At 42.2% G+C, this 16,346-nt stretch overlaps 1 protein-coding gene across 1 annotated transcript in view; it reads left to right on the top strand.

Annotated features, from left to right (window-relative positions):
• The window catches only part of COL4A3 (collagen type IV alpha 3 chain), an 82,674-nt gene that overhangs the window by 21,847 nt on the left and 44,481 nt on the right, over window positions 1–16,346 (top strand). The window contains exons 2-8 of the mRNA XM_079975833.1: window positions 4,853–4,909; window positions 7,122–7,211; window positions 12,226–12,270; window positions 13,678–13,722; window positions 13,957–14,019; window positions 14,224–14,277; window positions 15,010–15,036. Coding sequence (XP_079831959.1) covers window positions 4,853–4,909; window positions 7,122–7,211; window positions 12,226–12,270; window positions 13,678–13,722; window positions 13,957–14,019; window positions 14,224–14,277; window positions 15,010–15,036 — 381 coding nt within the window. The remainder of the gene's footprint in view (window positions 1–4,852; window positions 4,910–7,121; window positions 7,212–12,225; window positions 12,271–13,677; window positions 13,723–13,956; window positions 14,020–14,223; window positions 14,278–15,009; window positions 15,037–16,346) is intronic.

Raw genomic sequence — 16,346 nt, forward strand, 5'->3', positions numbered from 1 at the left:
CAGGGAGTCTTCTCTTCTCATGAGGTGGCCAAAAGTATTGGAGCCTCAGCTTCATGATCTCTCCTTGCAGCTTCATGATCTTCTCCTTAAGAATGGAGAGGTTTGATCTTCTTGCAGTCCATGGGACTCTCAAGAGTCTCCTCCAACACCATAATTCAAAAGCATCAATTCTTTGGCGATCAGCCTTCTTTATGGTCCAGCTCTCACTTCCATACATCACTACTGGGAAAACCATAGCTTTAGCATAATGCATTAGCATAATGCAGAGTAGTATTAGCATAATACTTTATAATATACTTAAAACTCCTTAATTACTAGTCACAGAACAAACTATTCTGATTGTGCAACATAAATTAAATGTACATGTATCAGTATTCTAAACATTGGTACCAGGAGGTTGATTTTTCTGGATGTTGTGAGTAAAATGGAGAACATGCCATCAAAAGTCTAGCATAGAGTAGCCAACGGGATTCACTTCAGCTGTTGTGGAATACAACTCCCATCGTCCCTGTCAACTGACCATGCTGGCTGTGGTTGATGAAAGTTGGTAGTCCCAAATACCAAGGAGACACCACATTGATTACCTTTCTGTTAGGAATTCAAGTCTGGATAAAAAAATACTTCAGATATCAAGCACTGTTTTCAAGTCATCCGCAGGCGTCAAGTGACCTCTGGGTCAGTCATTGGATAGGAACACATCACTGGGGAAAACCCACCTCATATTCTCTGAGGTCACGTTCACACCATAAAGCACATTCAGTTTGCATTTAAAGAAAATTGCTCCCCCTCCCCCGAAAAACAACAACAACCTGTGAAGTGTAGTTTTCTTCAGGGTACTGGGAATTTTAGCTCTGGGAGTGCTTTAAATGTGTGGTGCAGATTTGACCTGGGTTTTCTCTATTTTACATAGATTCACCGCATAATTGTACAGTATTTCCAATCCAGAAGGCACAATGTTTGCCGTGTGAAGTAACCATTAGATGAAAGGAAGGAATGTTGCAAGCCACCCAGGGTGTATCCAATGAAAATCCCAAGCTATGTTCCAGCAATCCAGTATGGTTCATAAGAGCAGAGGCCTTATGAAGGCAAATTTTTGGCTGATAAATTCCAACCTTCCCTGCCACCCCCAATGCCTAATCAGTCGACTGTGGAAGAATCTCTTCCTTTCCCTTGCCTCCTCTCTTCCTATCCCCCACAAAGCCTGCTTTTGCTATCGCACTTCTTTCTCTCCATCACTTTCTCTCCTGTATTGCATGCATTGCACATCTTTCTTTCTCTTCTCTTTTGTTTTTGTGAGTGTGCATATACACACATTGCCTTTGGCTGTCTGTTTCTCTTGCTGCCTCATGCTGCCCTTTCTGTCTCCTCTCTCTTTCCTAAAGCTGATGCACGCACTTTTTGTGACAAGATTTCACCAGCACAGATGAAATATAAATAGTTTTTCATTCATTCTTTTTTTTTTAATAATTTTTATTGGTTTTCCAACACAAATAAAAACAAACAACACATTCACATACACAAACAAAAACATATAAAACATGTATAATTTCATAATCCTGTTTTCATACCCCTTGTTTCTGCGACTTCCCCATACCTCCCTTTTACTGCATCCTTATTTTTAACATTTTTTTTTAGCAATTCTCCAATAATTAATTATTTAATTCACTTTCATTATATTCCTTTTTTCTTTAGCTTATTAGTTACAGCTGCAATTCTCTATTTCTTATTCCCTGTCATCTAACACTCCTCAATTTTGCAATAATTTTTAAGATATATCTTGAATTTCTTCCAATCTTCTTCCACTGTCTCTTTCCCCTGGTCACGAATTCTGCCGGTCATCTCTGCCAGTCCCATATATTCAATCACCTTCGTCTGCCATTCTTCCAGAGTAGGTAGTTCTTGTGTCTTCCAATACTTTGCGAGGAGAATTCTTGCTGCTGTAGTGGCATACATAAAAAACGTCCTATCCTTCCTTGGCACCCATTGGCCTACCATACCCAGAAGAAAAGTCTCAGGTTTCTTAGGAAAAGTCCACTTTAGGACTTTCTTAATTTCATTATAGATCATTTCCCAAAAGGCTTTAATCCTCGGGCAGGTCCACCAAAGGTGGTAGAAAGTACCTTCAGTCTCATTACACTTCCAGCAATTATTATTGGGCAAATGATATATTTTTGCAAGCTTGACTGGGGTCATGTACCACCTGTAAATCATTTTCATTAAGTTTTCTTTTAAGGCATTACATGCCGTGAATTTAATACCGGTGGTCCATAACTGCTCCCAGTCCGCAAACATAATATCATGACCAATGTCTTGTGCCCATTTAATCATAGCTGATTTCACCGTTTCATCCTGTGTATTCCATTTAAGCAGCAAATTATACATTCTTGACAAATTTTTAGTATTGGGTTCTAACAATTCTGTTTCTAATTTAGACCTCTCCTTCTGGAAGCCTATTTTCCTGTCCTGTTTAAATGCCTCATATATCTGATGATAGTGTAACCAGTCTCGTACTTTAGGCTTTAGTTTCTCATAACTCTGTAATTTAACTTTTTCACCATCTTGTTCTAAAATTTCACAATATTTTAGCCAATTAGGCTCCATATTAAGTTTTTTCACCTCTTTGGCTTCCATTGGTGACAGCCACCTGGGAGTTTTACTTTCTAACAAATCTTTATACCGCATCCAAACATTATATAATGCTTTTCTAACAATATGGTTTTTAAAACCCTTATGTACTTTTACCTTGTCATACCATATGTATGCGTGCCAACCAAATCTATTATCAAACCCTTCCAAATCCAAAATGTCTGTATTCTCAAGAAGCAGCCATTGTTTCAACCAGCAAAAAGCTGCCGATTCATAATAAAGTCTTAAGTCCGGCAGGGCAAACCCCCCTCTTTCTTTTGCGTCAGTTAAAATCTTAAATTTTATTCTGGGCTTTTTGCCCTGCCAGACAAATTTAGATATATCTTTCTGCCACTTCTTGAAACACTCCATCTTGTCCAATATCTGCAATGTTTGAAATAAAAACAGCATTCTAGGCAACACATTCATCTTAATAACAGCAATTCATTCATTCTTATTACTGCTCAATATTCTGTTCTGATTTGTGGTCATCATGTAACTGAATAAATTAATGTGAAAGACTGAAGATAATAATGGTCATGTCTGCAATAGAAGTAATCAGCTTTGATTTTGAGTTTTGATTCCCCCCCCCCCCCCGTTTTATGCAATCTGCCCAGGCACCTGGGTCAAATTGGTATGTGTAGAAACATGTGGTCTCTTTCACAGATTGGTGTCCCAAGTATACTAAATGTTTATTTGCATCTGAGATGCAGATTTTTTAAAAATGCAGTTGGAGGGGGGGGACTAATAATTAACAGGATTCTTCTTCTGAAACTAGTGGGGGGAAATCTACTATTGGGAGATTTCCCTCAAAACCAGGAGGGATTTTTCTTGGGATCACAGAATGAGTGGTAAGGGCTAAATTTCCCTTTTCATGCCTTCCCTAATCCTCTTACCGGTAATTCACTTGTACATGCATGCACACACACACAAAATGCAACTTGCATTTTAAAGAACCTGCATTTTATATGCAAGGATGCATTTGACAGCACAACACAACACAGATAAACCATGCTTTGATGCATGGTGGGCTAGATGAGGGCCAATATGCTGAAGTTGAACCCTGACAAGATAGGAGGCCTCGTGAATGGATGGTTCTCATGCCTGGGAATTGGGCGATTTGCCTGTTCTGAAGGAGCAAGTACATCGCCTGGGGGTGCTCCTTGATCCATCATTGTCACTAGAGACCCAAACGACTGGTGACCAGGAATGCCCTTTACCAGCCATTCCTGGACAGGAATAGCTTTTCCACAGTGATCCATGCATTTGTAACCTCAGTGGTAGATTTGTAATTCCACGTGGGGGTGCCCTTTAAGCTGATTCAGAAGCTGCAGTGTTTAGGTAACTGAGTGGAGCTGTGCGACATCACTTATAAAAGGACTGCACTGACTGCCAATTTGCTACTGAGCTAAGTTTGAAGTTCTTTTGCTGGCTTCTAATGCTCTGAACAATGTGAAACTACACTATCTGAAGGAATGGCTTCTCCCATGTAGACTTGCCTGTTTGCTGAGATCTTCAGATAAGTCTTTCTTGGTAGCTTGCTGAGATTCATCTTATAACAACCTGGAGGAGAACCCCTTCTGTTGAGGTGCAGAGCTTTTGCAACCACTTCCCCTATGAAATAAGGCATACATAAACTGAGTTTTTGACGCTTGCTAAATACTTATTTAGGTAAAGGGACGCAGGTGGCGCTGTGGGTTAAAGCCTCAGCGCCTAGGACTTGCTGATCGAAAGGTCGGCGGTTCGAATCCCTGCGGCGGGGTGCGCTCCCGCTGCTCGGTCCCAGCGCCTGCCAACCTAGCAGTTCGAAAGCACCTCCGGGTGCAAGTAGATAAATAGGGACCGCTTACCAGCGGGAAGGTAAACGGCGTTTCCGTGTGCGGCTCTGGCTCGCCAGATGCAGCTTTGTCATGCTGGCCACGTGACCCGGAAGTGTCTCCGGACAGCGCTGGCCCCTGGCCTCTTGAGTGAGATGGGCGCACAACCCCAGAGTCTGTCAAGACTGGCCCGTACGGGCAGGGGTACCTTTACCTTTACCTAAATACTTATTTATGCACCCAGCCATTTACCCTTACACATCAGAATACTCTTACATGAAGATGTGTGGGGAAAGTAAAAACAGACTAGGTTTTTCATTTAAAGATAATGCATTGCAATTTCAAAAAAGAAAAGAATGAACCCATAAACTATGGATTTATTGTAAAGATCCTATTACATTTTTTTTCAGAATTGTGTCTGCAACGGTAAAAGCCACTGTTCTTGTGATGCGATCAAAGGCAGTAAGGTAAGAGGTTGCATATTTACTTTTTTTTTAAAGTACATAATAATTAATGTTTGCATAATACTTTTGAGAGTTCAAGTGCTTCTCATACATTATATGATTGTAATCCTCAGAGCAAACCTGTAAGGTAAGCCAGTATTATTATCCCCATGGCGAACTAAATTAACTGGTGGCGGCAGCAACATTTTGATATTTCAATAACTAGGACGTGATAGAACATTTTGAGATTATATGCTGTACCTTGTACTAAAAACAGTGTAACAGTTGGGGCATCATTTCAGAAACGTATTGCAGAAAGAGTTCGAAACTCTGATTTGTGCATTCAGTTCTGTAGTATCCCTGACAAATCAGCTCACTTATAAGCATAAAGAAAGCTGAGAAAATTCTGTGTGCACAAAACAGTAGTGTGCCCCCTCCAGCGGCACATGTTAGAATAGCATGATATGAGACAAAATAAAAATGAACTGGCAACTATATTTATGGGCTAACAAGATTAGGGGCTTAGTTGGACCAATAGTAGGACTAAGCAATATTCATTTAGTGTTTCATTTTGCTTATTAACTTGTTCATAAATGACTAGAGATAGGGGTTAGCAGTGAGGTAGAGAAGTTTTCTGATGATACTGATGGTGGTTTAAAAAAGGGATTGCGGATAGCTTCAAAATGATCTTTCCAAGCTGAGTGAATGGGCATTAAAATGTCAAATGCAATTTGGTGTAAACAAGTGTAAAGCGATGTGCATTGGGGCAAAAAATAAATAAATCATAATTTTACATATTCATTCATGGGGTCTGAACTGGCAGCGACTGACCAGGAGCAAGAAAATTCTTCTTCGCGCAGTCTGTAGTTAAACTCTGGAGTTCTCTCTCCAAAGGGGCACCGATGGCCCCCAACTTGGATGGTTTTAAAAAATGGTTAGACAAATTCATGGAGGCAGCATACCTCTGAATACCAGTTCTGGAAACCACGGGACAGGAGAGAGTGCTGTTGCGCTCAGGTCCTGCTTGCAAGCTTCCCACCAGCATCTTGCTGGCCACTGCGAGCACAAGATGCTGGATGAAATGGACTACCAGCTGGTCTACTAGACCATTGACTAGAAATTGACTACTAGCAGACGACTAGACTATTAGCAGGTTCTTCTTACGTTTTTATGGATAAAGATATTGGGTAGCATCTGATACGGCATGGATTGTGTTCCATGAATGACACACAACTTTCCATTCCTCTCCTCTCTCCATGCACCTCCAAAATTAATGTCAAAGGTCCATGGTGGGTGGGAGCAGCTGCAAAGGAGAGGAAGGGGAAGCTCCATTGCTGGGCAAGCAGAACAGTACCATTGAGTGCAGCCTATTATTTTATTGACCCTGATTAAATTAATCAATTTTTGTTTAAACCATCACTGTAGCCTATACTATTATGCTAGTTATCATAATAGTGTGGTACGCTGGTTTGACATCATCTGATAGGAAGTGCCTCCAGAGGGTAGTGAATACAGCACAAGATATTATGGGCTGTCCCGTGAATCCGCTGGATGAAATAATGGAAGAACGTTGCCTCAGGAGAGTGAGGAAAATTCTCAGGGATGATTCACACCCTGGTTGGCACTTTCTTGATCTCCTGCCCTCAGGCAGAAGATATAGAAACATGATTAGTCGCATCAACAGGGTAAAAAACAGCTTCTATCTGTGGGCTGTTAGGCTGCTGAATGAAAAGATAACAACAGAGCAACTGACTTTTGGGTTTGGTGGGTGTGCGTCAGTAAACGAGGGGAATTAAGACTAAGAGAGCTGAGTGGGGTGGGTGTGTTTGTGTAATCTCACTGTATACAAGTTGTACAAGTGACAATAAAGTATTTCAATTTCAATTCAATTTCAAAATTCAATTTTGATCATCATTACACCTTGCAGAAAAAAGTTTAAAAACATTTAAGTACAATATATAAATGTAACGCTTCTGCTGTTTGAGAAATTCTTATGGATCGGTGCTTTCCCAGCTTCCTCAGCTTAGTTCTCAAGTGCAACATCAAACATAAAGTGGGATGTTGATGCCGGAATGTTCTCAGTGTCTGTGAGTCTATACTGATGGGAAGGCATGTGCTTGGATGGTTTTTAAAAAATAAAATAAAAATCCAGAATGTTATGTGAAGATCTGTAATGAATTTGCAGAAGAAATGACAACGGTGCGAGCAAAGTCTTTACACAGATTGTGTATTGCAGGGTGAAAAGGGCTTTCCTGGTTTCCCTGGTCCACCTGGTCAGATGGGTTTCCCTGGTCCAGAGGGTCCTCCTGGGCCACAAGGACCAAAGGTATGTTGTGATCCCTGATGCATATTTATGGGTGCTGCAGTATATGCAGATGGTAAGTGTGAAAGAGAGAACAATACCGAAAAAATACAGTGGTACCTTGGGTTACAGATGCTTCAGGTTACAGACACTTCAGGTTACAGACTCCGCTAATCCAGAAATAGTACCTCAGGTTAAGAACTTTGCTTCAGGATGAGAACAGGAATTGTGCTGCCGCAGTGCGTTGGCAGCAGGAGGCCCCATTAGCTAAAGTGGTGTCTCAGGTTAAGAGCAGTTTCAGGTTACCACTGTAAATGACACCCACGAGCTTACAGTTTAGTCCCTCTCTCTGACTGACACTGTGCCTTTTGAGAAACTAGGTGTGGGCCTTAAATCAAACTCCAAAAGTAATTAAGTAAATTTGATTTGTTTGATCATAAGCTGCGGCAGCAAGCTGCGAAATTCCAATATGCTTTTATTGCATTATTTTTTCCATTCTCTAGTTCTTTCAATGCTGCCTGATTATAACAATAAAGATGCTACTTCAGTAATAATAATAATAATAATAATAATAATAATAATAATAATAATAATTTATTATTTATACCCCGCCCATCTGGCTGGGCCTCCCCAGCCACTCTGGGCGGCTTCCATAGAAACCAAAAATACACTAAAATATCACACGTTAAAAACTTCCCTGAACAGGGCTGGCTTAAGATGTCTTCTGAATGTCAGGTAGTTGTTTATCGCTTTGACATCTGCTGGAAGGTTATTCCACAGGGCGGGCGCCACTACCGAGAAGGCCCTCTGCCTGGTTCCCTGTAGCTTTGCTTCTCGCAATGAGGGAGCCGCCAGAAGGCCCTCGGCGCTGGACCTCAGCGTCCGGGGAGAACGATGGGGGTGGAGACACTCCTTCAGGTATACTGGGCCGAGGCCGTTTAGGGCTTTAAAGGTCAGCACCAACACTTTGAATTGTGCTCGGAAACGTACTGGGAGCCAATGTAGGTCTTTCAAGACCGGTGTTATATGGTCTCGGCGGCCGCCCCCAGTCACCAGTCTAGCTGCCGCATTCTGGATTAGTTGTAGTTTCCGAGTCACCTTCAAAGGTAGCCCCACGTAGAGTGCATTGCAGTAGTCCAAGTGGGAGATAACCAGAGCATGCACCACTCTGGCGAGACAGTCCGCAGGCAGATAGGGTCTCAGCCTACGTACCAGATGGAGCTGGTAAACAGCTGCCCTGGACACAGATTTGTTCTGTGCCTCCATGGACAGCTGTGAGTCCAAAATGACTCCCAGGCTGCGCACCTGGTCCTTCAGGGGCACAGTTACCCCATTCAGGACCAGGGAATCCTTCACACCTGCCCGCCTCCTGTTCCCCAAAAACAGTACTTCTATCTTGTCAGGATTCAACCTCAATCTGTTAGCCGCCATCCATCCTCCAACCGCCTCCAGACACTCACACAGGACCTTCACCGCCTTCACTGTTTCTGATTTAAAAGAGAGGTAGAGCTGGGTATCATCCGCATACTGATGAACACCCAGCCCAAACCTCCTGATGATCTCTCCCAGCGGCTGCATGTAAATGTTGAAAAGCATGGGGGAGAGGACAGAACCCTGAGGCACCCCACAAGTGAGAGCCCAGGGGTCTGAACACTCATCCCCCACACCACTTTCTGAACACGGCCCAGGAGGAAGGAGCGGAACCACTGTATGACACTGCCCCCAGCTCCTCAAGATGGTCCAGAAGGATGTTATGGTCGATGGTATCAAACGCCGTTGAGAGATCCAGCAGAACTAGGAAACAGCTCTCACCTTTTTCCCATGCCTGCTGGAGATCATCAACCAGTGCGACCAGGGCAGTTTCAGTCCCATGATGAGGCCTGAATCCCGACTGGAAGGGATCCAAATGGTCCGCTTCTTCCAGGCGTGCCTGGAGTTGTTCAGCAACCGCTCGCTCAATCACCTTGCCCAAGAATGGAAGATTTGAGACTGGGCGATAGTTGGCCATTGTGGCCGCATCTAAAGATGTTTTTTTAAGAAGCTCAGGCAGGGAATCCTTGGTGCAGCGGGGAGGTCGGTACACCAAAAGGAATCCTGTACTGCCCCTATTGCCCAACTTCCAGAACATGCACTCGGAAAAAAGGGTCTTCCCAATAGGACGCCTGGTGCAAACTAATGACTTCCTAAAAATCACTGCAACCCCCCCCTGCCCGCCCACATGACCTGGGTTGCTGTGCGTAAGAGAAACCTGGTGGACAAGCAGTGGCAAGCACAGGCCCATCTGCTTCATCCAAGTCTCTGTTACACATGCCAGGTCAAGTCCCCCATCCATGATCAAGTCATGGATGGCAGTGGTCTTATGAATCATTGACCTGGCATTGCACAGCAGCACCTTCAGGTCATGTGGGTATCCCTTGCTGATTCTAGTATCCATCCGGTCAGGACCAGACCCGGAGGCAGGAATAGTCCTCAGACAACGACTAAACCTGCCCCCTCTGTAATGACATGGTCTAGTCTTAGCGTAACTCCTCCTCCTACCCGTGATCACTGAGATTGGTTGTCCCAGTGCATCCCCCCCTGTGGAACATGCCCCAGCCATTTTGTGGGCTGGGGCCCACTCCCCGGCAGCCCTGACCCCTCCCCTTAAGAACAAAATAACACTTTAAACAAACAAAGAAAGAAACAAAACCAATAAAGCAATACAAACAAAAAACTGTAAAAATTACAAAAACATCAAAATGAAAAAAATTCCCCAAGCCCAACCAAAGATCCATCTCACCCCCACCCCCCACATACAAAAAATACAAAAGAAATTTTTAAAAAACATTTTAAAAACACTCTGTGCCCCTCCGGCAGTAACAGCAACTGTTCTAGTGAGGCCTGTCAGGCCCCACTCTGGGCCAGGTGGTAAGTGGCAAGAGCAGGGCCCTCAGGCACTCACTCAGGGGATTCCTCCTGGGCAGCAGGCAGCAAGCAGCAAGCAGTCATTGTGAGGCTTCAGGCCCCGCCCCAGGCCAGGTGGTAAGTGGCAGGAAGGAGCAGGGCCCTCAGGCACTCACTCAGGGGAGTATTCCTGGGCAGCAGGCAGCAAGCAGCAAGCAGTCCTTGTGAGGCTTCAGGCCCCGCCCCAGGCCAGATGGTAAGTGGCAGGAAGGAGCAGGGCCCTCAGGCACTCACTCAGGGGAGTATTCCTGGGCAGCAGGCAGCAAGCAGCAAGCAGTCCTTGTGAGGCTTCAGGCCCCGCCCCAGGCCAGATGGTAAGTGGCAGGAAGGAGCAGGGCCCTCAGGCACTCACTCAGGGGAGTATTCCTGGGCAGCAGGCAGCAAGCAGCAAGCAGTCCTTGTGAGGCTTCAGGCCCCGCCCCAGGCCAGATGGTAAGTGGCAGGAAGGAGCAGGGCCCTCAGGCACTCACTCAGGGGAGTTTTCCTGGGCAGCAGGCAGCAAGCAGCAAGCAGTCCTTCTGAGGCTTCAGGCCCCGCCCCAGGCCAGATGGTAAGTGGCAAGAGCACGGCCCTCAGGCACTCACTTAGGGGAGTCCTCCTGGGCAGCAGGCAGCAAGCAGCAAGCAGTCCTTGTGAGGCTTCAGGCCCTGCCCCAGGCCAGATGGTAAATGGCAGGAAGGAGCAGGGCCCTCAGGCACTCACTCAGGGTAGTCCTCCTGGGCAGCAGGCAGCAAGCAGCAAGCAGTCCTGAAACAGAAGTTAAATAAGGGAGCAATTCTACAGCAAGATCTGCTGGGATGAGCAGGGGTAAAATGGGGAGAGAGTTTATCCAGCAAAAAGAGAGATGTAACTCAAGCACTATTTTTAAAGCTTTATTTTCCCTCTTTCAGGTTTAGGCTGGGTCAGTCAACAGTGCTCCCAGATTGAGTTTAGATCTGGAGCACTTTGTCCTGACTTAATTTACACCAGCCTGCTTTACAGCAACTTCTTGTTATAGGATTGCTCCCTTAAATGGCAATCCTAAACCCACTTGGATAAAGCGCCACTGTATTCCATATGACCTATTTCTCAGTAGACATGTTTAAGATTGCCCTAGGATTGCCACTGGTATATTTCAGCACAGTCCAGCGAAGGTTAAGCATTTTGAAATCCCGTTGATTTCAACATGAGAGTTTTAGCAACATAGTCCACTTTCCCATTGACTAGTGAGATTTTAAAGGGCTTGATGACTATGTGGCGGGCATTGCTGGGAACAGAGCAGGAAGCCTCAACACATACCCAGTCTATGGGCATTCACTAGGCTGTATAATTTCTATGGATATGCAAAATATATCCATGTACCTCTGCTCATGATTGGAAAACCTGCTTTTCACATAAACATCTATGTGCATTCTGTTCTTGTGCATTGTGTACAGTTAATGACTGAACCCATTTTAAAGCCTCTTGATTGAAAAAAAGAGAATTAGCCATTTTCAAAATTGAGATAAAATGATGATAGGGTGTGTGTACATATGTATACATACATACATATATATATGTATATAACTTTCTTTAAAATTTTGGATTTTATTGCTTGATACAGTATGTTAAAAACCTCTAATAAAATTCTATATAAAAGAAAAGAGAGAGAGAACTAGCACATCCTATGTAATGAAAATTCTGTTATATTGCTGGTCCGTTTTTTATTGCTATGTATTTGCCCTGAGAGATAGGTAAGAAATTATTTTAGACCCTTACAGAAAAATATTTTGTGCTTCCAATTCTATTGCTGTTGTTATTATTATGGCTGTATTATTTTTCCCGAAGACAGGAGTGCCTGGCGTGCTCTGGTCCATGGGGGTCACGAAGAGTCGGACACGACTAAACGACTAAACAACAATTATTTTTCCCCCTTAAAAGAGAATATTCATTGTGGGGCGTGTGAAGTAGCAGTCACTGGAGTTGGATTGGTTTTTGCCTGTTACTTGAATTCTTTTGATCATTAGACTAGAGTATAACAGATATCAAACACCAGAAGAACAGATTGTGTCTTTGGACCTTCTACAAAAAGACAGGAATTCCAGTATAATTAACTATTGTTTCCTTTGCTTCCTAGGGTTTTCCAGGGCCAGTGGGCTTTGTTGGGCCTAAAGGTTCAAGGGTTCGTATTTTGTTCAGTAATATATTAACTTGCAGTGTTCAGAACAGCAACAATTCTCAATTTTCTAAAAATGATGGACATGATCTCAGTGGTGCTATGATGTGCTTTTTGATAAGTGAATTGCAGTTGCAGGGGACTGTCAATTTTTTGGGAAGCTGTGCTGGGATTGGGTTGGTGGTTAGGTTGTCACACGTGGTTGTTGTGAGGATAACATGGGGAGAGAAAGAACCATGTGTGCAACCTTAAACTCCTTAGAGGTTGAGGTATCAATGTAACACATAAATAAACATTTTCACTGTGCCATTTTTTCCCAAGCTACTTTGCCCCCAGGAAAGCAAGCAGGGGTGCCTGTATTTCCTCTGCCACTCCAGGGCAAACAGCAAAGAGTTTGGCGGGGGGGGCAGTTTTAATCAGGAAGATGTTGTGCAGGAAATGTATTAAACAATGCCCCGCCTCACTCATACATTTTCTCTCTCTCTCTCTCTCTCTCTCTCTCTCTCTCCCATGCACACACAGAGGAAAGAGAGAGAGAGAATTCTGAGAAAATTGTCCACACTTCACAGCTGTATTATAGTGTGGAGAGTTGGAAGAAGTAATCATGTTTCTATGTGCTTGCACACTTTTCAAAACATATGCATTTCTTTGTTTTATGCAATAGTATACTTTTGTATGGCAACATACGCTGAATGTAGGATTGCACATGTGAATATTATGGTAAACAACTGTTTCCCTAACAGAAATACTTAATCCTGAATCAGTGTATTCAACAGCTTTTTAAAACTACAGACAATGTCGACAAACACAGTATTTACTAACAGTGGGTACTTTCCAAATATCAACTGCACGTGAAATAAACAACTTACTAAAAAGAAGCATGTACAATTATTTCTAAGATGGAAATCCTACTCCTTAAAAGCCACACCACCCATCTCTAGGTTTATTTATTTCTTAAATCATGAAAGTGTCCCATACTCTTCATATATAGTTTTAAATAGCCAGTGCACTACCAGTGACTCAAAGTTCAGATACAGCATAATCTCTTTTTTAATAATAAAAAAGGCTTTTATAAATGAATTTCCTCATGCTCGGCTCAATGACAGATCCTACAGCATTCCAGTGATGCAAATAATAATATGGCGCAAACAATGTCATGAATGCCATTTGTTAAGCAAGTTCATGGAAACTAAGCACAAGGGGAGATCAATACATTTGCTGTCCTGGGATTGTTTTGGTCTGCTAGGTGAATTAAGGCTTACTTGTATAATGGTACTTAGCCTAGCCTTAGCACAGTCTGTTCTTTTGGACCCTTGAACAATGACAACTCCACAACTTTAGATAATAATAGGCTTGTTTTATTAAAAAACAGTCTACTGACTGATTTCTTTCTCTGTTTCTTCTTATCATCAGGGTTTGCCAGGAGTCCCTGGTTATTCAGGTCCCCCAGGCCTTCCTGTAAGTACAACAAAACTTAATCGAGCAGCTTCAAGTATATTGACGTTACTGATGCTAATAAACCTTTAAGATAATGGAGGCAATAATCATCTTAAAGGTTTATTAGTATAAGTGCGCTATTACTGAGGCACAAAGGTATTCAGTTTTAATAAACCAGCCGCCCATACAGTCAAAAGGCTATAACGAGTAAGTTTGCACTAATAGCTACCTTGGCAATGTTCTAACTACTTTTAGGGCGAAGCAGGAAATGCAGGTGCTCCAGGACGTCCAGGTATACCAGGTTGCAATGGGACAAAGGTAAGAATGAAGCAAGAACCAATAGTGGACCACCTGTAAGAGGAATAGTTGGTAAAGCATCACACTGTGACACTTTATCCCTAGGATAAGGAGCCTGGGGGAGGTGTGTGCATGTGTAGTTAGAGAGCACATTTCTTGGGACCCATTACGCTTTCTCCTTCCTCTCTTTGTCAGCTTTTCGCTTACTGTCTCTCTATTTTCCAGGGGGAGCAGGGATTTCCAGGATTCCCAGGGCAAGGAGGGCTCCCAGGATTACCAGTAAGTTTCAATTAATGATAGTCAAATGTGCCTTATGTAGAGCTTTCTCATTCCAGGGGTTCAAAGCACCACATACTAATTGACTGGGAAAATCCTGAGGAGAGAGGCTGGGAAATGTGTTGCAAACTATCAAATGGAAGCTTGTAGTAAAGGACAAACTCACACAGCAAGAACTTGTGTCTCAATCTTGGGCCACTGAATAGATAGGGGGTTACCTTTTATCATTAAAGCCACACAATATCCTGCTGTTCTACTCTGATGGTCATCTGGAAAGTCATTATTGCTACACAACAAACCAATCAGATACTTTTAGGTATCTTCTGTTATCATTCTTAACTTAGTTTGGGCATCAGTTTCCAAATTGTAAACAGCCCAATATGCAAGTTCTTTTGATTTCAATGTTTCAATGTTTCAGTACTGTTTCATTCTATATTCAAGTGACAATAAGAGAAAACACTCTATTAAAAAACATAGTTTAGGGAAAAATCAAAAGTTTATTATGTTTAATAATTTCCAATGGTAAAATCGGTAAGTTTGGCTCATATCTTTCCTTTTTCTGTGATCCTGCTATTTCCACCTATATTTGACAGCAGTTGTAAGCACTTTGAAATTTTAAATACATTACTTAATTTGTAGGGCTCCATTGCAGAATTTACCTGCATAAGTTTCTAATATGAGATCTGAAGCATTTATAATGTGATGTGTGTCTATCTCTCCCTTCCCTCTACCTAGGGTCCTAAAGGAATCAAGGGAGAAAAAGTAAGTTAATTTGTAAAAAGCAAGTCAGAATAAATATAGTTCTATGACACAGGAAATGCAGTTCTGCTCATTTGTTTGCTATAGGAATATTTCAGTTCTAAATTACTTGTCTTTTTTCTAAAGCAAAACTGAAGCATTAGAAACTCTTCCAAAATTTGTACAGATAAATGTGCAGTTAATTTACAACTTCTACTTCCTTTCGTTCATTCATGTCTTCCTAGCTCCGTTTTGTCACTGTGTACATTTTTTGCAATGTTTTATCAATCTTTATATAATTATAGCAGTAGTTATATGCAGTGTTTTGCCAATGTTTACATGTTTTTATGTGCATTGATATAAACACTTGAGGAAATTCAACTTGATATGATAAAAAACAAAACTTGATATAATTGTAGCGATATTGCTTATGTGGGGTATTTTACCAATGTGCAGGAGTGCATGTGCTCATCAGTAAAGCAGAATATAGGAAGAATTTTGTGCAATCATTCATATGATCACATCAATATTGCTTTTTCCCCAAGAGTTTTATAAATGCACATCAGTAAAGCAGATGGGGGAAAGGTTTGTAAAGCTAGCTGAAGGAACTTAAAATTGCAGCAACAATGCAAGCTCCAAGTCTATAATTAATTATAGCAATTATCCGGGTTAAATCAGAATTCCATTGTTTTGGGAGCCAGAGGAACAATGAAAAAAAATGGAAGAAAGTTTTTGACGTGTTGAATGCAGACAATGTGTACTTATAATTTTTCTATTAGTAGTTGTTCATTTGACTGTATCACAGAGCTACAAGGCATCCTCAGGTTTTTCTTTAAATATCTGGTTCCAAAAATAATGTTTATTCTCATTCTGAGAAATTGACCCATAAATTAATGTGTATCTTGGGGTTCAGCTAAACCTATGGATTCTGCCTCCATTTGGCAGTAATCTGTTAGTTATATGACAGGTTAATCATGGGGATGGGAAGTCCTAATGAAATGGGGCTTTGTTTGGTATCGATAACATTTGAGTTGTATTCTCCCTGTACCAGATCGGTTTTTGTTACAACATCTAATTCATTGCGTAGTCTCTTGAGAATGTACTTTACTTTATGAGATGATGGCTGTGAACCCTAGTGTTTCTTTGTTTTGGTACAGTTTTTTTAAATAAAAAATGTCAAACTTCTTACTAGATTGTTATTTTAACTTCATAATAATGTCTCAAAAATAAAAAGGGAAATGGGACAAATCCTCTCATCCCCAGTTTTGTACTGCAAGGCATTTTCTTGAATCTTCTTGCAATAGACCTGACAGGCTGGTCTATTGTTCCACCTG

This window comes from Podarcis cretensis (assembly GCF_951804945.1).
Source record: "Podarcis cretensis genome assembly, chromosome: 5".
NCBI classification, from domain to species: Eukaryota; Metazoa; Chordata; class Lepidosauria; order Squamata; family Lacertidae; genus Podarcis; species Podarcis cretensis.